The 26,000-nt window shown below is 41.2% G+C and overlaps 1 protein-coding gene across 6 annotated transcripts in view; it reads right to left on the bottom strand.

Annotated features, from left to right (window-relative positions):
* The window catches only part of TRPM7 (transient receptor potential cation channel subfamily M member 7), a 120,169-nt gene that overhangs the window by 79,333 nt on the left and 14,836 nt on the right, over positions 1-26,000 (bottom strand). For all 6 annotated transcript variants that reach the window (XM_045395449.3, XM_045395448.3, XM_045395447.3 and 3 more), the window contains exons 2-5: positions 22,235-22,314; positions 16,245-16,283; positions 6,361-6,559; positions 377-590 (exon numbers count right to left, since the gene is read on the bottom strand). In XM_045395449.3, coding sequence (XP_045251384.2) covers positions 377-590; positions 6,361-6,559; positions 16,245-16,283; positions 22,235-22,314 — 532 coding nt within the window. The remainder of the gene's footprint in view (positions 1-376; positions 591-6,360; positions 6,560-16,244; positions 16,284-22,234; positions 22,315-26,000) is intronic.

A 26,000-nucleotide genomic window follows, 5' to 3' on the forward strand; every position in this document is an offset into this window, starting at 1 on the left:
TTTGTAGAAAGTATCTTACCATGTTGCCCAGGCTAGTTTTGAACTCCTAGACTCAAGTAATTCTCCCACCTCAGCCCCTCAAAGTGCTGGGATTATAGGCATGAACCACCATGCCTGGCCCATTATTACTTCTTATGGGCTGAATTGTGTCCCCTAACTCCCAATACCACAAAATATGACTGTGGTTGGAGACAGGGCCTTTATATATGTGATAATACCTCAAAATATTACTGTACTGGGAGGCAGAGGTTGCCGTGAGCCGAGACTGTGCCACTGCACTCCAGCCTGGCAACAAAGTGAGAGTCTGTCTCAAAAAATAAATAAATAAATAAAAAATAAAACACACTAAATAAAATTGGTATAATCATCACATTACCTGTGTTTACTCCTCCAGTTAAAATCCAGGCTCCGGTTGTAACTGCAGCTTTAATAAGACCTTTTCCAAGCAACTGCTTGATTCGTGGGTGAAGCTCAAATTTCTGCATGCCCCCATGTACAGAGATAACAAGTTTGGGTAATTCCATTTGCCATTCTTTAAGCAGAAGTTGCAGAATGACTTCAGGTTTGGTGTCATATGACAGCCTAACATACTAGAAAAAGATTTTAAAAGGCCAAAATAATTGAACATGTTCACTGGTTTCATAATGTGACATTATACGACATTGGAAAATTTTATATGAACCAGATTATGTAAAAAGAGATTTCACAGGCTATTTTCAATATATTTATACTCCAAGGAATAAGCAATAGCAAATGATTTTAAAGTTGAAAAAAATAATTCTGTGAGATCTTAAGAAACAGTAAAACTAACTTTTAAACATTTAGACACAAATGTTACTCTTTCCGTTTAAACTCAATTACCACTGACCCAATTTACCAAGGTACCTGCAGTATTTATTGCCTCCTTTAACTATGACTACACAGTGAGTGAGAAGCATTAAGACTGGCTTCAGAGGATCAGAAAAGGAAAAAAAGGGAATTATGGGAGAAAAAAATGGAGGCTTCTAAGGCTCTTGCTACGAAGAGAGGCAAATACTGATTATCTGTTTGAAAGTTTGGCAACAATCTAGTCCAAATAACAAATTGCGACTATGGAGTAAAATTTAAAAAGACACATTTAATATAGATGATTATTTTCTTCGCTGTAATTAACTGGATTTGATCAGACTGAGAAATAATCAGAAAATCATAATCAACATTTCATGGTGTTCGGATGGATTCTCCAGTTTAATTTTTGAAAACATCTTTCTATAGAAAAATAGAAAAAAAAGGCTGGGCGTGATGGCTCACGCCTGTAATCCCAGCACTTTGGGAGGTTGAGGCAGGCGGATCATGAGGTCAGGAGATCGAGACCATCCTGGCTAGCACAGTGAAACCCCGTTTCTACTAAAAAAGAGAAAAAATTAACCAGGTGTGGTGGTGGGCGCCTGTGGTCCCAGCTACTTGGTAGGCTGAGACAGGAGAATGGCGTGAACCCGGGAGGCGGAACTTGCAGTGAGCCGAGATCGCGCCACTACACTTCAGCCTGGGCAACAGAGCGAGACTCCGTCTCAAAAACAAAAAATAAAAAAAGAAAAAGAAAAATGGAAAAAAAAAGCTATCGCATGTGAAATAACTTCTTCTGGTTTGAAAGATTTTAAAAATTAACTTCCTGTTTAAGTGATATCACAAGACATACTTGCTATACTCACATTAATTCATTCTCTTGGCCTCAAGCACATATATGAAGTAGCTCATAAGAAACTTCAAATATTCAGACATTGAGACATTTAAAAATCATCTATAAGAAACCTTATTTGCAAAATGATGTATTTCCCATTCCTTTACAAAGACCAAACACCACTGAAAATCTCAGTACTGACAAACAAATGAAGCCAAGAGGCCAGGCACAGTGGCTCACACCTGTAATCCCAGCACTTTGGGAGGCTGAGGCAGGTGGATCACCTGAGGTCAAGAGTTCGAGACCGGCCTGACCAACATGGTGAAACCCCATCTCTACTAAATACAAAAAATTAGCTAGGTGTGAGCGCTTGTAATCCCAGCTACTTGGGAGGCTGAGGCAAGAGAATCCCTTGAACCCGGGAGACAGAGGTTACAGGGAGCCGAGATTGCGCCATTGCACTCCAGCCTGGGCAACAAGAGTGAAACTACATCTCAAAACAAAAAAAAAGCAAAAGAAATGAAGCCAAAAAAATCCCAGAATTCCATAAAACTGAGTAGAAGACTCCGGAGTCCCTTAAGAATACTTTGGTTTTGTTTTGTTTTTTTGAGACATGGTCAGGCTCTGTTGCCCAGTCTGGAGTGCAGTGGCGCCACCTCAGCTCACTGCAGCCTCTGCCTCCCAGGCTCAAGCCATCCTCCCACCTCAGCCTCCCAAGCAGCCGGGACTACAGACACACGGACCCTGGATGGTTAATTTTTTTTTTTGTATTTTTTTATACAGACAAGGTTTCACCACCATGTTGCCCAGGCTGGTCTTGAACTCCTGGGCTCAAGTGATCTGCCCACCTCAGCCTGTCAAAGTACTGGGATTACAGACACATGGCACCCAGCATGGCTAATTTTTTTTGTATTTTTTGTAGACACAGGGTTTCACCATGTTGCCCAGGTTGGTCTTGAATTCCTGGGCTCAAGTGATCTGCCCGTCTCAGCCTCCCAAAGTGCTGGGATTACAGGCATAAGCTACCAAACCAGACAAAGAATGCTTTGTCAATAGGATTTGTTTTTGTTTTGTTTTGTTTTGTTTTGTTTGACAGAGTATCGCTCTGTCTCCCAGGCTGGAATGCCTTCTGGGTTCAAGAGATTCTCCTGCCTCAGCCTCCCAAGCAGAGTAGCTGGGATTACAGGTACGCACCACTAGCCCCAGCTAATTTTTGTATTTTTAGTAGAGACAGGGTTTTGCCATGTTGGTCAGGCTGGTCTTGAACTCCTGACCTCAGGTGATCCATCCGCCTTGGCTTTCCCAAAGTGCTGGAATTACAGGCATGAGCCACTGCGCCCAGCCAGATTTGTTCTATAGTAAGTCTTTCTGTATCGGTTTTGTTTAACTCATTATTATATTTGGGCACATAAAGTAGTATTAGAGAAGTAGTCTAAAGTTAATGTTTTTAATACTATATTAGAAATAAATGAGAAATTCCACTTCCTACAATGATAGACTAGGTTGGTTTGGACCTACTCTGCTCCCAGGAACTAGAAGAACTAGAAAAAAGAACAACACCTGCATGAAGACATGAGCAGGTGGCCGAGCATGGTGGCTCACACCTGTAATCCTAACACTTTGGGAGGTGGAGGCGGAGGCAGGTGGATCACTTGAGGTCAAGAGTTCCAGACCAGCCTGGTCAACATGGTGAAACCCTGTCTGTAATCCCAGCTACTCGGGAGGCTGAAGCAGGAGAATCTCTTGCTCTTGAACCCAGGAGGCAGAGGTTGCAGTGAGCTGAGATTGCGCCACTGCACTCCAGCTTGGGCAAAAAAAAGACACTAGCAGGGTACAAACGCAGTGAGAATTTGTAGGATCGGGATCCAGGAGAAAAGAAAAACTTAGAGAGATGATAAGCTCACTGTTTGGCACAGTTTTTTCTCATCAGAACACGGAGGCAGGCAGAACAATGTAGAGGTTAAAATGGTTTTTGTTGTTATTTGTTTTACAGGCAAGGTCTGGCTCTGTTGCCCAGGCTAGAGTTTGGTGACATGGTCCAGGGCTCACTGCAGCCTCGACTTCTTAGGCTCAAGTGATCCTCCTGCTTCAGCCTCCCAAATAGCTGGGACTACAGGCGTGTACCACCATGCCTAGCTAATATTTTTGAATTTTAGTACAGACAAGGTCTCACTATGTTGCCCAAGCTGGTCTCAAAGTCCTGGAACTCAAGTAATCCTCCTGTCTAGGCGTCCAAAAGTGCTGGGAGTACAGGCATGAGCCACCACGCCAAGGTTAAAATGTTCAAATCTAAATAAATAATAACTATATTTTAGGGGTTTAAAATAAACAAAATTAAAATTTATGCTGACAAGAGCACATAAGTCTTAAGAGAAATAAATGCAGTTTCAAATATTCCAAAGGTTCTTGCATTGTTGAAAAAGTGGTAAAGGACTAATTTATAGTACAGTCATGTGCCACACATTTTGATTAATGATGAACTGCATGCATACATGCAGTGGTTCCATAATATTATACCATACTTCTGTACCTGTTTCTTGTTTAGATATATTTAAACACATATTTCCCACTGTGCTACACCTGCCTACCATATTTAGTACAATAACATGCCATAGAGGTTTACAGCCTAAAAGCAATAGGCTATACCATATAGCCTAGGCATATAGTAGGCTATACCATCTAGGTCTGAATACACTCCATGGTCTCCATGGTGCTAGCATAACGAAATTGCTTAACACATCTCTGAGAACATAACCCCATTCTTAAGTGATGCATGACTGCACATAACAAGTTAAAAAAATGCATTTTATCGGCCAGGCGCAGTGGCTCACGCCTGTAATCCCAGCACTTTGGGAGGCCGAGGCGGGTGGATCACGAGGTCAGGAGATCGAGACCATTCTGGCTAACACGGTGAAACCTTGTCTCTACTAAAAATACACAAAATTAGCTGGGCGTGGTGGCAGGTGCCTGTAGTCCCAGCTCCTCAGGAGGCTGGGTCAGGAGAATGGCATGAACCCGGGAGGCGGAACTTGCAGTGAGCCAAGATCGTGCCACTGCACTCCAGCGTGGGTGACAGAGCGAGACTGTCTCAAACAAACAAACAAAAAAAAGCATTTTATCACATTTATTACAGTATTATTTTTCTTTTTCCTTTTTTTGAGACAGAGTCTCGCTCTGTCGCCCAGGTTGGAGTGCAGTTGTGTGATCTCGGCTCACTGCAACCTTCACTTCCAAAGTTTAGGTGATTATCCTGCTTCAGCCTCCCAAGTAGCTGGGACTACAGGCTCGTGCCACCATGCCCATCTAGTTTTTGTATTTTTAGTAGAGATGGGGTTTCACTATGTTCGCCAGGCTGATCTCGAACTCCTGATCTCAGGTGATCCACCCACCTTGGCCTCCCAAGTGCTGGGATTTCAGGCATCAGCCACCACGCCCGACCTATAATATTCTTTTTCTAAAGAACAGAAAAAGAGGCCGGGCGTGGTGGCTCATGCTTGTAATTCCAGCACTTTAGGAGGCCAAGGAAGGTGGATCACGAGGTCAGGAGATGGAGACCATCCTGGCTAACACAATGAAACCTCATCTCTACTAAAAACACAAAAAATTAGCTGGACGTGGTGGCATACACCTGTAGTCCCAGCTACTCTGGAGGCTGAGGCAGGTGAATTGCTTGAACTCAGGTGGCAGAGGTTGCAGTGAGCCGAGATCACACCACTGCACTCCAGCCTAGGCAAAAGAGTGAGACACCATCTCAAAAAAAAAAAAAAAAAAAAGAATAGAAAAAGAACGTATAGTAGGCCTTTTGTATCCATGGGATTCACGTTTATGGTTTCAGTCAATGGTGAATCATATATATTCAAGAAAAAAAACTGAGCCTATACTAAACATGTATAGACTTTATTTACTTGTCATTATTCCTTAAACAATGCAATTAAACAACTATTTACGTTATCGTTATCGGGCATTTTATTAATTTTTTTATTTTAAGTAGAGACAGAGTCTCACTATTTTGCCCAGGCTGGTCTCCAACTCCCAGCCTCACGCCATCCTCCCACCCTCTCAAGTGTTGGGATTATAGGCATGAGCCACTGTGCCTGGCCTATATTAGGTATTATAAGGAATCTAGAGATGATTTAAACTATATAAGAGGGTGTGCATAGATTACATCCACATACTATGATATCTGCAGACTTTGGTATCTGAGGGAAGTCCTGGAACCAAGGCCCCTGAAGGATGACTGTATAAATAATATGCTAATAAAGGAGTAAGAAAATAATAAAAAATACTTAATCCAAAATAATATAAGAAAAAAAACAGAACAAAGAAAAAAGTGAGACAAATAGATAATAACATAATGGTAAATTTAAATTTAAATACACAGCAGATAACTTTTTTAAAAACAATTAAAAGAAACCTCTTAAACGTAAAAGGTTAAAACCAAAAAGGAAAAAAGATGGCTTAACTATACTGATTCCAGAAAAAGCAAACCATGTCAAGAACAATGACAAGAAACAAAATACATTTTATAATGATGAAAGGTTCAATCCACCAGAAAGATACAATTCTATATTTGTATGTACCTTGTACTTTAAAATATGCAAATTACTGAGACCAACTTTTTGTCAATGTTGCTACACAAATTGTGATATTTATTATTTAAATAACAACATAAATGAAGAAAAATTCAATATGTGACATACCTTAGCTCTGTAGGAATGAGAACCCCCTTGAAAATTTATGACTCCATAAGCATCCGTTGGGCTCTGTTCTGTATGCTTTTCCACAGACCATTCTTCTATTGCCTGATTAAAATGGTCACCCAATTTCACATCTGAGTATTTCATGGCAAGGCTTGCAGTAAAACAAGCATGTTGCTTGACCAAGCGACCACAAAAACACCTAAAAGAAAAAGGTGAGATGATTAAAATGCCTTTCAAAAAATTAGAGTTAATGAAAAAATGAAATTAAAAATGAATGAACCGACAAATAGTATAAAAATAAGCTTTTTGATTTTAGGATATCTATATATTAATACCTTCATTATAGCACTGAAATAGCATAGTCTAAGATGAATTCATCATCTAAATTTAACGTGAGGCATCTACAAAACATGGTATAGGCATATAACAGAATAGCATTTACACCGGGTGTGGCTCATGTGGGTAATTCCAGCACTGTGGGAGGCCAATGCTGGAGGACCTTGAGGTCAAAAGTTCAAGACCATCCTAAGAAACACGACAAGACCCTGACTTGACAAAAAAGTTTTAAAAATCAGCCAAGTGTGGTGGCATACACCTGCAGTCCCAGCTACACAGGAGACTAAAGTGAGAGGCTTGCCTGAGCCCAGCAAGGATGCAGTCAGCCTTGGTCACACCACTGTACTCCATCCTGGATGACAGAGCAAGCAAGACCCCAACTCAAAAAAAAAAAAAAAAAAGAAAAGAAAAAGAAATATCATCCAATAATGAAGATAAATGAATGAACCACTAATGATACTAGAGAATGGATAAATCTCAAAATCATCATACTGAGTGAAAGAACCTAGACACGAAAGATTATATATTTACATGATTCCACGTATACAAAATTCAAAAAAAAGTGAACTAATCTATACAGTGACAAAAGGGTGATCAATGGTGTCTGAAGCTAGGGTACAAATACGGATGGCATTCTACCCAGAAGTACATACTGAATTGTAACACCGAAAGTAGGAATCTAATGGAGCTGGGCAGTCTCACTGATTCGATACAATCTTAAAATCAGATCAGAGTTTGAAGAAGTCAAGGCAGCTTAGAGTTTGTGAGGTAGAAAACAAAAAGAGGAGGGTTGCAAATATCTGCAGAAGGGCCAGCATGTGGAAGAATAACTACTTGGCCAGGTGCGGTAGCTCACGCCTGTAATCCCAGCCCTTTGAGAGGCCGAGGTGGGCAGATTACCTGAGGTCGGGAGTTTGAGACCAGCCTGACCAACAGGGTGAAACCCCGTCTCTACTAAAAATACAAAAAATTAGCTGGGCATGGTGGTGCACACCTGTAATCCCAGCTGCTAGGGAGGCTGAGGCAGGAGAATCACTTGAACCTGGGAGGCAGAGACTGCAGTGAGCAGAGATCGGGCCACTGCACTCCAGCCTGGGCAAAAGAGTGAGACTTGGTCTCCCAAAATAAATAAATAAATAAATAACTACTTAAGGCAAAGTTAAGAGCTACTAGACAGCAACAGCCGAAACAATTTCTGAAGCTCATAAAGGGCAGGGAACAGTTTATGTTCCCACCAGCCAGAGTAGAGATCTCGTAACACAGAAGGCTTATGATAGAGTCCTCAAAAACAGCATCATTAAATCAGACGCACTAAATTAGACCTAGACAGGCCAGGCACAGTGGCTCATGCCTGTAATCCCAGCACTTTGGGAGGCCGAGGCGGGTCGATCACGAGGTCAGGAGATTAAGATCATCCTGGCTAACACAGTGAAACCCTGTCTCTACTAAAAATTTTTTAAAAATTTTAAAAAAGACCATGCTTGTTGGGCACGGTGGCTCATGCCTATAATCCCAGCACTTTGGGAGGCTGAGGGGGGAGGATTGCTTAAGCCCAGGAATTTGATATTAGTCTGGCAACATAGTAAGACTCTGTTTCTAAGAGAAAAAATTAAAGAAAAAAAGACTACGTAGAAAAAAAATATGAGCATGATGAAGGCTAACATAATGAAACCCCATCTCTACTAAAAATATAAAACATTAGCCAGACGTGGTGGCACGTGCCTGTAATCCCAGCTACTCGGGAGGCTGAGGCAGGAGAATTACTTGAACGCGGGAGGCAGAGGTTGCAGTGAGCCAAGATCGTGCCACTGCACATCCAGCCTGGCGACGGAGCAAGACTCCTTCTCGAAAAATAAATAAATAAATAATACTAATAATAATTTTCCAAATAAAGTTTTTGAAAATTTCATTTAAAAAATAACCTACACTTCTACCGTAAAAACTAAAAATATCCTAGCTAACCCAGTGAAACCCCATCTCTACTGAAAATATAAAAAATTAGCCAGGCGCGGTGGCGCCTGTAGTCCCAGCTACTCGGGAGGCTGAGGCAGGAGAACGGTGTGAACCCGGGAGGCGGAGCTTGCAGTGAGCCAAGATTGCGCCACTGCACTCCAGCCTGGGATACAGAGCGAGACTCTGTCTCAAGAAAAAAAAAAAACTAAAAATAAGAGCAAATTAACCTCAAAGTAAGCAGAAGAAAAGATATGATAAAGAAAACAGAATGGGCCGGGCGCGGTGGCTCATGCCTGTAATCCCAGCACTTCACAGGGCTGAGGCGGGTGGACTGCGTGAGGTCAGGAGTTCGAGACCAGCCTGGCCAACATGGTGAAACCCCCGTCTCTACCAAAAATACAAAAATTCACCAGGTGTGCTGGTGGGCGCCTGTAATTCCAGCTTCTGAGGAGGCTGAGGCATGAAAATTGCTTGAACCCAGGAGGCAGAGAGAGATTGCAGTGAGCCAAGATCATGCCACTGCACTGCAGCCTGGCTGACGGAGTGAGACTCCACCTCAAAAAAAACAAAAAAAACCACAATGAAACAGAAAAGAGAAAAACACTGGGGGAAAGCAAGAAAACAAAAAGCTTGTCATTGAAAAGATAAATAAAACTGATAAACTGAAGTCAGAATAACGAGAAAAATTGAACAGGAAAATAAATTAACACTCCAGCCTGGACAATACAGCAAGACTCTGTCTCAAAAAAAAAAAAAATCATTAATACACCTTCCCACAAAGAAAATTTGAGGCCAGATGCCTTCACTGGTGAAATTCATCAAATATTTAGGAGGAAATATCAATTCTACACACATTCTTCCAAAAAAATCATAAGTGGGTACATTTTCCAATTCATTTCATGAGGTGAGAGTCATTCTGCTTTGGAGAAAAACAAAAACAAAAACAGCCTGTTAATTCCAGCTACTTAGGAGGCTGAGGTAGGAAGACTGCTTGAGGCCAGGAGTTCTAGATCAGCTTGGGTAACAAAAGGAACTCCATCTCAAGAAAAGAAAAAAGAAAAAAAGGCAAAGTATTAGCATTACAAGAAAAGACTAGGCCAGGCACAGTGGCTCGTGCCTGTAATCCTCGCACTTTGAGAAGCCAAGGTGGGAGGATCACTTGAGCTGAGGAGTCAAGACCAGCCTGACAACATGGCAAAACTCCTCCTCTACAAAAAAATACAGAAATTAGCCAGGCATGGTGGCATGCACCTGTGGTCACAGCTACTTGGGAAGATGAAGGGGAAGGATCACCTGAGCCCAGGAGGTGAAGTCTGCAGTGACTGTGCCACTGCACTCCAGTCCGGACCACAGAATGAGACCCTGTTTCCCCACTCCCCCCAAAAAGAAAAAAGAAACGGACGTGGTGGCTCACACCTGCAATTCAGTTCTTAAGGAGGCATAAGTGGGAGCATAGCTTTAACCAAGGAGTTCAAAACCTGCCTTGGCAATATGGCGAGACCTCGTTCTCCACAAAAAGGAAAACAAGCACTGGACAAAACTGAATGTCTATTCATTATAAGCATTGTCAGAAAACTAGGAAAGCAGGAAACTTCCTCAACAGAGATAACATAACACTTATTAAATCTTACAAAGAGTACCACTACATGCTAAGTCTTGTGATTCATTCTAGCTAAATCATGGAATGTGGTCTCGGAGATTCCTGACACAAACGTGAACAAAATATATGAGACAACTGTTTCAGGCATTAAACAAGAAGAAACATGGAGCTGTGATTCTTGAAATGAGGGAAATACATAAGGTAAACCCCCATGATTGCACAAGCTTGGGGAAAATTTCTCAATCATAGAGATGACACCTAGGCAGAAAATGGTAGTCATCGAGCCAAGCAAGGAAGTAGAGAACAGAATTCTCGGCTGTTGAAACAGCTGGAATTTGTAGCAGACTACCAGAGAAAATGGATCCATAAAGACAAGAAGGAAAAAAATCTCACATGGGGATTCACCATGGGTCTTTGGCCATGGTCTAAGGTGGATCTATGAGAGATTCTGTGATGCCTAGCGGCAATCACTTGCTGTGTGTGGGTCTGATAACTGGGTCCTAAAGATCTGGAAGACACAGCAGTTTTAGTTCAGCATGAAAAGACGTAACTGAACCCCTTGAACACTCAGTTCAGACCACAAAAAAACCTATAACTTAAGAGGAAGGTCCACATCCTAGGACTATGTTCAAAATAGAAGTAGAACTGTCCTAACAAAGAAAAAAATCAAACTGAATGGACAAAAGAATCTACCAATAATTAATTTAATCACCTGTCAGAAAGAAACTGAACACTCCTTACAGGAAAATTATTTACTCCAGAACAACAATATATAATAAAAAATTACTGGCCGGGTACAGTGGCTCACACCATCCCAGAACTCTGGGAGGCCAAGGCAGGTGGATCACCTGAGGTCAGGAGTTCCAGACCAGTCTGGCCAACATAGTGAAACCCCATCTCTACTAAAAATATAAAAAATTAGCCGGGCGTGGTGGCACATGCCTGTAATCCCAGCTACTCAGGAGGCTGAGGCAGGAGAATCGCTTGAATACGCGAGGTGGAGGGTGCAGTGAGCCAAGATCACAGCACTGCACTCCAGCCTGGGCAAGAGAGCAAGACACCATCTCGAAAAACAACAACAAAAAAGATACATTTAAAAGATGAAGAAAAAAAAGCAGTCATCAGAAACAGACCCTAAATGATGCAAATGTTGGAATCAGTAGACAAAGACTCTAATGCAGGTATTATAAATACGCTGAAGGACATACAGGAATAGACAGTCACAATGAGAGCGCACAGGGTACATCTCAGCAGTGAAATGGAAACTATAACAAAGAATCAAATAGCAATCACAGCACTGAAAAATGTAAGGTGTGAAACGAAAATTCACTGGATGGGGCCGGGCGCGGTGGCTCACGCCTGTAATCCCAGCACTTTGGGAGGCTGAGGTGGGCGGATCACGAGGTCAGGAGATCGAGACCATCCTGGCTAACACAGTGAAAAATTAGCTGGGCATGGCGGTGAGCGCCTATAGTCCCAGTTACTCAAGAGGCTGTGGCAGGAGAATGGCGTGAACCCAAGAGGCAGAGCTTGCAGTGAGCCAAGATCGCGCCACTGTACTCTAGCCCGGGCGACAGTGCGAGACTCCATCTCAAAAAAAAAAAAGAAAAAAGAAAATTCACCAGATGGGCCAGGCGTGGTGGCTCACGCCTGTAATCCCAGCACTTTGGGAGGCTGAGGCAGGTGTGTCACGAGGTCAGGAGATCGAGACCATCCTGGCTAACACAGTGAAAAATTAGCTGGGCATGGTGGCGGGCGCCTGTAGTCCCAGGTACTCAGGAGGCTGTGGCAGGAGAATGGCGTGAACCCAGGAGGCAGAGCTTGCAAGACTGCACCACTGTACTCTAGCCTGGGCGAGAGAGCAAGACTCCGTCTCCAAAAATAAAAATAAAAATAAAAATAAAAGGAAAAAAAAATTCACTGGATGGACCGGGCGTGGTGGCTCATGCCTGTTATCCCAGCACTTCGGGAGGCTGAGGCAGGCGGATCACGAGGTCAGGAGATCAAGACCATCCTGGCTAACATGGTGAAACTCCATCTCTACTAAAAAAAAAAAAAAAAAAAACACACAAAATCAGCCAGGTGTGGTGGTGGGCGCCTGTAGTCCCAGCTACTCGGGAGGCTGAGGCAGGAGAATGGCATGAACCCTGGAAGCAGAGTATGCAGTGAGCTGAGATTGCGCCACTGCACTCCAGCCTGGGCGACAGAGTGAGACTCCGTATCAAAAAAAAAAAAAAAGAAAATTCACTGTATGGACAAAACAGCATAATGGAGACTGCAGAAATAAGAGTGAGTGAACCTGAATACATCAATAGAAATTATTCAATACATCAGATAAAGAAAAAAAAAACTTAATTTAAAAAAAAAATCTTCCTGGCCGTACGCAGTGGCTCATGCCTGTAATCCCAGCACTTTGGGTGGCCGAGGCGGGCGAATCACAAGGTCAGGAGTTCTAGACCAGCCTGACCATCAGGGTAAAATCCCATCTCTACTAATAACACAAAATAAGCCGGTGTGGCGGCATTCACCTGTAATCCCAGCTACTTGCGTGGCTGAGGCAGGAGAATTGCTTGAACCTGGGAGGCAGAGGTTGCAGTAAGCCAAGATTGTGCCACTGCACTCGGGCCTGGACAACAGAGCAAGACTATCTCAAAGGAAAACAAAAACAAAAACAAAAACCTTCTCAATTAGGTAAAAAATTTGAACGTGCAAATATTTACGCAAGCAGAATAAGTACAAAGAGAATCACTCTTAGGCATATTATAGATATGCTGCTGAAAACCAAAGGCATAGAAAAAAAAATCTTTAAAGTAGCTAGAGAAAAAAAAGACCCATTCCACACAGGCAGACAACTACTGTATGACAGCTGCCTTCTCATTAGAAACAAAAACTACAAGATAAAACAACAACATCTTTAAAGTGCTGCAATGGGCCGGGCGCAACAGCTCACACCTGGAATCCCAGCCCTTTGGGAGGCCAAGGCGGGCAGATCACAAGGTCAGGAGACCAGCCTGGCCAACATGGTAAAACCCCATCTCTACTAAAAATACAAAAAGTAGCCAGGTGTGGTGGTGGGTGCCTGTAATCCCAGCTTCTTGGGAGGCTGAGGCAGGAGAATCACTTGAACCCGAGAAGCAGAGGTTGCTGGGAGCTGAGATCACGCCACTGTACTCCATCTAGCCTGGGCGATGGGGCAAGACTCCATCTCAAAAAAAAAAAAAACCTGCTGCAATAAAATAACAACCCAGAATTCTATGTCCAGTGCAAACATTCTTCAAACATGAAAATAAAAGAAACATATTTTCAGATAGACCAAACTGAGATAATTCATGTTCAGTGAAGCTGCACTATATGAAATGCTAAATAAAGGAAACTCTTTGGCCTCGTCAAACAAGAGACACCAGGTGAACCTCACCATCTATAAGAAGAAACGAATAGGACTGGATATGGTTAAGTATAGGGGCAAATATGAAAGACTGTCAGGTCTTTTTGTTGATTTTTTTTTTTTTGAGACACGGTCTTGCTCTGTTGCCCAGGCAGGAGTGCAGTGGTGATCAGGGCTTATTGCAGCCTCAATTTCCCGGGCCCAAACAATCCTCCGGGCTCAAATGATCTTCCCACTTCAGCCTCTTAAGTAGCTGGGACTACAGGTACATGATACCATGCCAAGATTTTTGTGTGTGGTTTTCTTCTTTTTTTTTTTTTTTTTTTTCTGTAGATACAGGGTCTCACTCTGCTACCCGGGCTGGTCTCAAACTCCTAGGCTCAAACAAAACAATCCTCCTGCCTCAACCTCCCCAAGTGCTGGGATTACAGGCATGAACCATCACATCCAGCCTGTCAGGTTTTTTGTTTTTGTTTTTATGAACTTCTTTGAAAAACTCTTTAACATATCTAAAATAAACTCATTCTATGTACTTTTATTCCTAGCCTACCACCCAGAGACCTTCTCTTCTTCCTCTCATACTTCCTCATCAGACCCTACAGCATATTACAATTTACTCAGTTGCCTAAGAAGGAAATGTAGTTACCATGCTCAAGTCTTCCCTTGTCTTCACATTCACCAAATCCTATTGCATTTATCTCATTAATCCCTTCAAGTATGCCTACTTCTCTTCATTGTCAAAAACATCTTACTTCAGGTTCTCATCTTTTTGCCAGAATCACTCCAAAACTTTAGTAACTGGTCTATTTTCTTCCAATCCAATCTAAAAAAGGAAACTACTCTTACAAAAAATAAAATTGGCCGGGCAATGTTGTGGGAAGTCAGGGACCCCGAACGGAGGGACCAGCTGAAGCCACAGCAGAAGAACATAAATTGTGAAGATTTCATGGACATTTATTAGTTCCCCAAATTAATACTTTTATAATTTCTTATGCCTGCCTGTCTTTACTGCAATCTCTGAACATAAACTGTGAAGATTTCATGGACACTTATCACTTCCCCAATCAATACCTTTGTGATTTCCTATGCCTGCTTTTAATCTCTTAATCCCGTCATCTTCATAAACTGAGGATGAATGTCACCTCAGGACCCTGTGATGATTGCATTAACTGCACAGATTGTTTGTAGAGCGCGTGTGTTAACAATATGAAATCTGGGCACCTTAAAAAAAGGAACACGATAACAGCAATGTTCAGGGAACAAGGGAGATAGCCTTGGACTCTGACTGTTAGTGAGCCAGGCGGAACAGAGCCATATTTCTCTTGTTTCAAAAGCAAATAGGAGAAATATGGCTGAATTCTTTTTCTCAGCAAGGAACATCCCTGAGAAAGAGAATGCGCCCTGAGGGTAGGTCTATAGCCGAAGGGATGAAATAAGCCCCGGTCTCCTGTAGCGCTCCCAGGCTTATTACAACGAGGAAATTCCTGTCTAATAAATTTTGGTCAGACAGGTTGTCTGCTCTCAAACCCTGTTCCCTGATAAGAAGTTATCAATGACAACGCATGCCCAAAACTTCATTAGCAATTTTAATTTTGCCCCATCCTGTGGTCCTGTGATCTCACCCTGCCTCCATTTGCTTTGTGATATTCTATTACCTTGTGAAGCATGTGATCTCTGTGACCCACACCCTATTCATACACTCCCTCCTCTTTTGAAAATCACTAATAAAAACTTGCTGGTTCTACGGCTCGGGGAGCATCACGGAACCTGTCAGCGTATGATGTTTCCCCCGGACACCCAGCTTTAAAATTTCTCTCTTGTACTTTCCCTTTATTTCTCAAAGCAGCCAAGATGCTTAGGGTTTTTCCCCGATAGGGCATGGTGGCTCACACCTGTAATCCTAGCACTTCGGGAGGCTGAGTTGGGTGGATCACCTGAGGTCAAGAATTCAAGACCAGCCTGGCCAACATGGTGAAATCCCATCCCTACTAAAAATACAAAAATTAGCGGGGCATGGTGGCACGTGCCTGTAATCCCAGCTACTCGGGAGGGTGAGGCAGGAGAATTGCTTGAACCCATGAGGCAGAGGTTGCAGTGAGCCGAGATTGTTCCACTGCACTCCAGCCCAGGTAACAGAGCAAGACTCTGTCTCAAAATAATAATAATCATCATCATCATCTAGCATGTTAGTAATTGCCTGTACAATATCCTTTGAACATGAAAAAGTATGTGCAATGAAAAGCCTTGTAGAGTAACTGAAACTCTCATTTTTCTAGGCCCAAATCTCTCAAATCTCCATCTTACATTCTGCAGTTTCCTGACAGAACCATGATGTCTTTCACTATCAGGCCTTCCCACACACTGCTCTCGCTGCCTAAAATTCCTGTCCTTCAACTTCTGCCCAATGGACACAACTTTCCAACTCTTCTTAGGCAGCTTCACCTGAGTTTCAAACAGCTTTGACTGACCCTTCACCTTCCAAGTCTAGGTAAAGTACCCATCAAATATAATAGCATGTGAGTTTCATGCCACTGTGTTCTAACTCATATTTCCAACAGATTAGTTTTATTTATTTTTGAAATTTGTGCAGTATAGTTATGTTAAACTTACCTGACGAGTTGCTGACAAATTTGACATCCTGGAAGGCATCTATTGAACATAAAAAGGTAAAGAAATTATTTCAGGGGAAAAACTTTCTGATTTTAAACTGAAGTATATAAAATACATAAAGTACAAAACAAAGAAAAATTATATACCTAGCTTAATTTTTCAGTAGATACCATAGATCACGTATACCTTGATTTACAATTCAAGTAACTTTTTTAACTGACAGTTTCAATATTTTTAATATAATTAGTTGTGATATAAAATCCAGAAACTATGAAAGACCGACTGATTTAACTACATAAAAATACAACACTTATATGTGGCAAAAATCTGTCAGTAATAAAGTCTAAAGACAAACAGAAAAAAAAAATGGCAAAGGGTTAGTTCCCTAATATATAAAGAGCTTCCTCAAATCAATTTTTCTCTCTTTTCTGAGACAGAGTTTCACTCTTGTCGCCCAGGCTGGGGTGCAATGGCGTGATCTAGGCTCACTGCAACCTCTGCCTTCCGGGTTCAAGCAATTCTCCTGCCTCAGCCTCCTATGTAGCTGGGATTACAGGTGTGCACCACCACATCTAGCTAATTTTGTTTTATTTTTATTTTTCTTTTTTTTGAGACAGAGTTTCTTTCTGTCACCCAGGCCGCTGGAGTGCAGTGGAACAGTCTCGGCTCACTGCAATCTCCACCTTCCAGGTTCAAGTGATTCCTCTGCCTCAGCCTCCTGAGCAGCTGGGATTACAGGCACGTGCCACCATGCCTGGCTGATTTTTGTATTTTTAGTGGAGACAGGGTTTCATCATATTGGCCAGGCTGGTCTTGAACTCCTGACCTCAGGTGATCTGCCCGCCTCGGTCTCCCAAAGTGCTGGGATTAGAGGCGTGAGCCACTGCGTCCAGCAAATCAATTTTTTAAGATCCAATATTATAAAGGAAAACTAAATGAACAGATAGTTCATAGTGAAAACACACATATAAAAAGATTATTTGATTACAAAAGATTTTTAAAGCATATTTTAAGATCCTATCTTGGCCGGATATGGTGGGCCACACCTGTAATTGCAACACTCTGGGAGGCGCAGGTGAATTGCTCGAGTCCAGGAGCTTAAGACCAGCCTGGGCAACAAGGCGAAACTCCGTCTCTACAAAAAAATATAGTGGTACAGGCCTATAGTCCTAGCTACTAGGGAGGTTGAGGTGGGAGGATTCCTTGAGCACAGGAGGTCGAAGCTAAAGTGAGCCATGATCATGCCCCACTGCACTCCAGCCTGGGAGAAAGAGCGAGAAACTGTCTCCAAAAAAAAAAAAAAGACACTATCTTGGTGACAATAGAGAGAGAGTCTGGTATCTGTGGGTGAGAGTATATATTTACATAATCCTTATGGAAGGCCATTTGGCAATATCCGTCAAAATAAAAAACACTGACTCTCACACACTAATTCCAGTTCTACAAGCATAGGCTAAAACACATCTGCAGTATACATATAAAATGAAAATTGTACAAGGTACAACTGTACTGCAGCACTTTTTTTCCCTAACAGCCAAAAGAAAAAGTGAAAATACCTAAAATGTTCAATAAGGGATTACTAAAACAAATTGTAATTCAGACATAATTAAATAGGTTGCAACAATTAAGAACAAATTAGTGGCCGGGCGCGGTGGCTCACGCCTGTTAATCCCAGCACTTCGGGAGGTCAAGGCAGGCAGATCATGAGGTCAGGAGATCGAGACCATCCTGGCTAACGTGGTGAAACCCCGTCTCTACTAAAAATACAAAAAATTAGCTGGGCATGGTGGCAGGTGCCTGTAATCCCAGCTACTCAGGAGGCTGAGGCAAGAGAACGGCCTGAACCCAGGAGGTGGAGCTTGCAGTGAGACTGCACCACTGCACTCCAGCCTGATCGACAGAGCGAGACTCCATCTCAAAAAAAAAAAAAAAAAAAAGAACAAACTAGTGATCGCCAAGATAAGTTACAGACACAGTGGGCTACACTATATATCTTAAAGGTGGAAGCAGGATAATCATCTGCTTGGACATGCAAAGACTATATCTAACTTTCTGGAAGACATTCCAAGGAATGGATAACATCAGATTTTTTATTAGCAAGGTAAACTTGTAGCTAAAGCACAGTAGTGGAAAGGGGACTTTCACTTATAGCATTTGGTACCTTTTAAATTATGAACCAAGAGTGAATTATTAAGTCATATAAAATTAAGAGTTCAACTAGTGTAGAAAGAAGTGACCAACTACCTGTTTGTAAATTACGTCTCATATGAATGGTTAAAGGTGGGGACACTTAGTAACAGCTTTGGATTTCTTTAATACCTTGAGTGCTTTTATTACTTCTATTGCAAAGTGGAATTAGTAAAACTATAGAAAATAAACTCCTTAATGATAAAATCTTTTTTTTTTTTTTTTGAGACAGAGTCTCACTCTGTCACTGAGGCTGGAGTGCAGTGGCACCTTGTCAGCTCACTGCAACCTCCATCTCCTGGGTTCAAACAACTCTCCTGCCTTAGCCTCCTGAGGAGCTGGGATTACAGGTGCCCACCACCACGCCCAGCTAGTTTTTATATTTTCAGTAGAGACAGGGTTTCACCATGTTGGCCAGGCTGGTCTCAAACTTCTGACCTCAGGTGATCCACTCATCTCAGCCTCCCAAAGTGCTGGGATTACAGGCATGAGCCACCGCACCTGACCAACAAAATCTATTTTTTTAATAAAGCAAAACAACAATTTCTCTGGAAGAAAAACAGTATTTTATTTTAGAACTGGAACACTGAATTACGGAGGCTTAAATACTAATCCCATCTTTATGAACAGCCATGTGACTTGGGAAATGTCATTTATCCTCTTGTTGAGAAATGCGGTATGATGTTGTAATAAAACATATCTTTAATAAGTAGTAAGAAATCAGAATAAATCATAGAATCTAATGATTGGAAGAGATGTTAAGATTATCTGTTTTAATAATCCAAAAAGAACTAATCAAAAAAATTTACAGAATTTATTAAAAAATTGAGAGATATTTAAAAAACTTAAAATATTTTCTCAATAGTAAATAAATGCAAATTTAAAATATATACTATTATAATTACTGTCAATTAAAAATAAATAAATGTATGCCAGGCGCGGTGGCTCACTTTGGGAGGCTGAGGCAGGCAGATTATCTGAGGTCAGCAGTTCGAGACCAGCCTGATCAACATGGTGAAACCCCATCTATACTAAAAATAAAAAAAATTACCTGGTCGTGGTGGCACATGCCTATAGTCCCAGCTACTCAGGTGGCTGAGGCAGGAGAATCACCTGAACCTGGAAGGCAGACTTTGCTCGCCTCAGTCTCCCAAAGTGCTGGAATTATAGGCATGAGCCACCATGCTCAGCTTAAAAAAAATATATATATATATATATCTATGTATACCTTTTTCTACTTACCACGTTTTCTTGACAGTGATGGAAAATGTTACTCTAGTCATTACTTAGTAAAGCAGACAATCTCATTCACTACTGGGTGATCATTTATATTGCTTTAATACTTTTGAAAAGATTTTGGCATTACATAACCTAAGGGGGGAAAATCTTAAATACAAAAAGGTTTTATCCACAAAGATCTTCATTGTGGCCTAATTTAAATTTAAAGTGGCTAAAAATTGAAAAAAACTAAATTGACCAATAGGAGAATAGGCATATAAATGGTGGTATACACAATAACAGAATATTAACTACCATTCTTTTTTTTTTTTTTTTTGAGATGGAGTTTCACTCTTGTTACCCAGGCTGGAGTGCAGCAACGTGGATCTCAGCTCACTACAACCTCTGCCTTCCAGTGTCAAGTGATTCTCCTGCCTTAGCCTCCCAAGTAGCTGGGATGACAGGTGCCTGCAACCACGTCTGGCTAATTTTGTATTTTTAGCAGAGAAGGTGTTTCACCACGTTGGCTAGGCTGGTCTCAAACTCCTGACCTCGTGATCCGCCCACCTCGGCCTCCCAAAGTGCTGGGATTACAGGCGTGAGCCACTGCACCAGGACTATTACTACCATTCTTATAAAATATCCGTAGTATGAAAAGCAGGTACAACATTTTGCATATAGACTGAATGTAGCAATACTTTAAAACAAAAACAATACACTGAGAAAAAGCCAAAAATAAAACCACCAAATGTTATTAATAATGACAATCTTAATGTATTAAAACTCTAACTATTGATCGAACTTTGTTTCTCAAAAGTTTTTAAAATGTATCATGCACATTACACTTTCAATGGAAATGTGTGTGTTGGGAAAGATTCATTCAAAGTTAGAATTTTTTAAAATGTTAAAGAGAAATTTTAAACATTAAATTATGTAAATTTACATTTATATAATTTAACGAAAGGTTTTGGAAATGCTATTCGACAAATATTTACTACGTACCCACTATAAACAAGAACAGTGACATATTCTATAATATAAAGGGACATCAGTTAATAAAAATTGTCTATTTAAGCTATGTTTTTCTAAGAGTTATATATCTAATAGAAATGAAAGTTGCAGAGAAGGCAAATGGGTAGAGAACACAGTGTGATAGGAGATGGAAAAGGAAAGAAGATTCAAAAATCTTGCAAATACTTTTGTCAATTAATTTTCATTTTTTCTAAGTGCCCATGAAGAGAAGTGCTCCATAGGTTAGGAAATAACTACATCTTATATTTCCTTGTTTAAGTTTTTTTTTATCTTTAGGCCTCAGAAAAAAAAAAAAAAAAAAATTGCTGGGTGCGGTGGCTCACACCTGTAATCCCAGAACTCTGAGAGGCCAAGAGAGGTGGATGACCTCAGGTCGGGAGTTCAAGATCAGACTGGCCAACATAGTAAAACCCTGTATACTAAAAATACAAAAACTAGGGCCGGGCGTGGTGGCTCACGCCTGTAATCCCAGCACTTTGGGAGACGGAGGCGGGCGGATCACGAGGTCAGGAGATTGAGACCATCCTAGCTAACACGGTGAAACCTAGTCTTTACTAAAAATACAAAAAATTAGCCAGGTGTGGTGGCATACGCCTGTAGTCCCAGCTACTCGGAAGGCTGAGGCAAGAGAATCGCTTGAACCTGGAAAGCAGAGGTTGCAGTGAGCCGAGATTGCGCCATTGCACTCCAGCGTGGGCAACAGAGCAAGACTCCGTCTCAAAACAAACAAACAAACAAACAAAAAACTAGCCAGGTGTGGTGGTGCACGCCTGTAATCCCAGCTACTCAGGAGACTGAGGCAGGAGAATCACTTGAACCCAGAAGGCGGAGGTTACAGCGAGCTGATATCACACCACTGCACTCCAGCCTGGGCGACAGAGCAAGACTCTGTTTCAAAAAAAAAAAAAAAAAAGTTAAAAGAATATTTTTGGCAAATATGCTTAAGTAAATATTTCATGAGCTCAACTTTTTCTTTAGTTACTAAGTTAATATCCTTTAATTTTATTTTTTTTCTATTATCAAAGTCATTTCAGAGACCAAAGACACAGACACCTATAGTCTCTGACAATGGATTTTCCAGTAAATAATGATCTATATCCATATATTGGCAAATAAAAAGAATGACTATTAGGTTCATATTGCTTTCTTCAACATGAACCATAGTGTTGGATACTCAGTAGATGCCCAATAAATACACAAATTTAAGTTTGAAGTATCAGTGAATCCGTTAAAAAAATAAAAAAGAGAGAGAGAGTCTTAACTGCCTTACCTTTGTAAAACACTACACTATGATCTGAGGGAGTTTAGAGATGGAGGAACACTTCAAGGAAGAGATTGTATGCTGTAAATGGCATTAAGAACTCCAAAATACTGATTTTCAATGCTGTTTCTTCCTCCCAATCCTTCCCAAATTAAATGATTAGCAGTAACTATAAAAAGTAACAGTAACTACAAATAATGTATTTAGTAGTTTTTGTTTCCAAAAAAGAAATAGCAATATAATTTACACTAAAATTTCTAGAAGATCCCAGAAGCAACAAAGGTGTGCTTACCTGTGAGGGTCCTTGGAACTTGGTATAATATATACACATTCCCTCTTGGTCAAAGTGCTTTCTATCCAGGATTTCTGGGACTAAAACAAAATGTTTTAAAGAATTGTTTAAGTTAACCCACTAAATAAGAAGGAAACAATTTCATGATAAAAACATAAACTTTTTTTTTTTTTTTTTTTGAGACAGAGTTTTGCTCTTGTTGCCCAAACTGGAGTGCAATGGTGTGATCTTGGCTCATCATAACCTCCACCTCCCAGGTTCAAGTGATTCTCCCGCCTCAGCCTCCTGAGTAGTTGGGATTACAGGCATGCGCCACCACGACCAGATAATTTTGTATTTGTTTATTAATAGAGACAGGGTTTCTCCATGTTGGTCAGGCTGGCCTCAAACTCCCGACCTCAGGTGATCTGCCCGCCTCGGCCTCCAAAAGTGTTGGGATTACAGGCGTGAGCCACCATGCCCAGCCCATAAACACTCCTATACTACATAATTTTTTATTTACTATTCATTACATACTATAGTCTGAAGATGGCACCCCAAAACATCAGAATAATTCCATTTAAATCCCAAGTGACTTAGATTATTAAATCAACAGTACTGTGAAGACACTATTGCTTCAAATAGTCAAAGAGGAGGGAAGCCAAGTTTGAGATTGCCACTGTGAACCAAAAACCTTAAGAGGGGCTGGTATTATTCTAGGATATGAGCCATTTAAAAGACAACTAGCTGGGCACAGTAGCTCACACTTGTAATCCCAACATTTTGGGAGTCAAGGTGAGAGGATCGTTTTAGCCACCGAAGTCAAGGGTAGCCTGGAAAACATGGTGAAACCCCATCTCTACCAAAAGCTAAAAAGTTAGCCAGGTGTGGTGATGTGCTCCTGTAGTCCCAGCTACTTGGAAGTCTGAAGCCAGGCGTGGTGGTGCACGCCTGTAATCCCAACTACACAGGAAGCTGAGGCAGGAGAATCACTTGAACTCCGGAGGTGGAGGCTGCAGTGAGCCGAGGTCATGCCAGTGCACTCCAGCCTGGGCAACAGAGTGAGACTCTGTCTCACAAAGAAAAGTAAAAAAAAAAAAAAAAAAAAAAAAAAAATCCACGCTGGGCGCAGCTTTAAAAGTCTTATCTGAGATTCCTTATGGGACAGAGTTCCATCAAAGCCAATTTCAAAAGCCTATGTGAAAAATAATTATTCTTGCTGCACTTTATACAGATAATCTGGCCAAGTATAACAAAGCAAATCGGTCATACTATAATTTCTTTAGTAAAAATGGGACACTGGAGAGAGAAAAAAATTGTTTTTTGAGAACTATGGTACACCCGTCAGTAGATTCTGGTCTCATCAGTTGTTTTTGAGTTTTTTTCCTGCAATTTAGGCTGACCTTGCTTTCTCCTGTGAACCAATCAGTGATCTCTGACTGAAGTGCAGAAAAAAAAAGAGGGATGGATAATGTAAAAATCTGGATCAATATTCTAATTCTGGGCACATAATGGAATCAGTGATTCCATATCAGTGTGGTTCCGACAGTTGCCAGTTCATGGAAAGTCTTCTAATTTAGTTTACTTGGGATAGTTTTACTTATTTTGCTTTACTGTTATGGAATATATTGCTGTTGTACTCTTTATACAGGAATGCAGGATAAGCTTACTAAATGTTTTATTAAACACTTATTAATCTTTCAGATATCATGTTTTGTCAGAACTCAGTTATGGATGGTCCTCAGCAAACTGATGCATTCTGAATGAGCGCCTCTCTACCACGGACACAAGAGACCTTAATAATTAGGCAGGAATATCATCACCCCATTCAGCAAGAAGAAGTTACAAAAGGTAGATCTTCGTCCCTCTACAACCCTTAGGATGAAGGATTCTCTCATAAACAAGGGGGGGAACGTCAGAGGTGTTTAAACCAGAGTGACTCCATCTTGAATAGGGGCTGAGTAAAATAAGGCTGAGAGACCTGTTAGGCTGCATTCCCAGTAGGTTAGGCATTCTAAGTCACAGGATGAGATGGGAGTTCAACATAAGATACAGGCCATAAAGACTATGCTGATAAAACAGTTTGCAGTAAAAAAAGCTAGCCAAAACCCACCAAAACCAAGATGGCAACAAGAGTAGACCTCTGGTTTTCCTCACTGCTCATTATATGCTAATTATAATGTATCAGCATGCTAAAAGACACTCTAACCAGCACCATGACAGTTTACAGATGCCATGGTAATATCCAGAAGTTACCCCATATAGTCTAAAAAGGGGAGGAATCCTCAGTTCTGGGAACTGCCCACCCCTTTCCCAGAAAATTCATTAATAATCCACTCCTTGCTTAGCATATAATCAAGAAATAACCTCAGGACTGCTCAACCTATGGGGTAACCATTCTTTTGTTTATTTACTTTCCTAATAAACTTGCGTTCCCTTTACTGTAAAAAGAAAGAAAAGGAAAGGAAAGGAAAGAAAAGAGAGAGAGAAAGAGAGAGGGAGGGAGGGAGGGAAGGGGAAAGAAAGCAAGAAAATAATAATGAGGATACCATCAACAACTGTGCCAAAACGTGTCAAAACATGTTAAGTAGGCCAGGTGCAGTAGCTCTTGCCTGTAACCTTAGCACTTTGGGAGGCCAATGAGGGCAGATTGCTGGAGCTCAGGAATTTGAGACCAGATAAAAGGGGGCTACTATACATTGTGGAATGGCTAAATCGAGCTAATTATCATACACATTGCCTCACATACTATTTTTTTGTGGTGAGACCACTTAAAATATACTCTTAGTATTTTTCAAGAATACACTGTTATTTACTATAGTCACCATGTTGTACAAAAGATTTCTTGAAATTATTCCTCCCAACTGAAATCTTGTATCCTTTGACCAACATTTCCCCAGTAATCCCCACCCACCCAAGTCTCTGATAACCACCATTCTACTCTCCACCCGGAAATTGAACTTTTATCAGTTCACTTTTTCAGATTCTACATAGATGTGAGACCATGTGGTATCTGTTTTTCTGTTCCTGGCTTATTTCACTGAACATAATGTCCTCCAGGCCTATCCAGGTCACAAAAAACAGAATTTCCTTAAGATTGAATGATATTCCCTTGTGCAAACTGTCATGTGCCACATAACAACACTGAGGTCAATGATGGACTGCATATTTAACAGTGGTCCCTTAAGATTATAAGGGAGCTGAAAAATTCCTATTGCAGGCTGGGTGCAATGGCTCACACCTGTAATCCCAGCATCTTGCCACGGAAGGAGGAGATGAGAGGACTGCTTGAGGCCAGGAGTTCAAGACCAACCTAGGCAGCATAATGAGATCCTGTCTCTACAACAGTTTTTGTTTTTTTTAATTAGCCAGGCATGTTGGTGCCTGCCTATAGTCCCAACTACCTGGGAAGCTGAGGCGGGAGGATCACTTGAGCCCAGGAGTTTGAGGAAGGTTCATCTGAGCTCAGGAGTTTGAGGTTAAAGTAAGCTATGACCACGTCACTACACATCAGCCTGGGTGAGAGAACTGGTCTCAAAAAAAAAAAAAACTCCTATGGCCTACTAACATCATAGCCATCATAAGTTCATAGCTCAAGGACTACTTGGGTATTTGTTTTGATACTGGTGTAAACAAACCTGCACTGCCAGTTGCATAAAAGTATAGCATATACAATTGTGTACAGTACATAATACTTTGTAATGATAATAAATGACTATGTTACTGATTTATGTATTTACTAGACTATGCTTTTTATGGTTAGAGTGTACTCCTACCTATTTTTGTT

This window comes from Macaca fascicularis, chromosome 7 (genome assembly GCF_037993035.2).
Source record: "Macaca fascicularis isolate 582-1 chromosome 7, T2T-MFA8v1.1".
In the NCBI taxonomy this organism is placed as follows: Eukaryota; Metazoa; Chordata; class Mammalia; order Primates; family Cercopithecidae; genus Macaca; species Macaca fascicularis.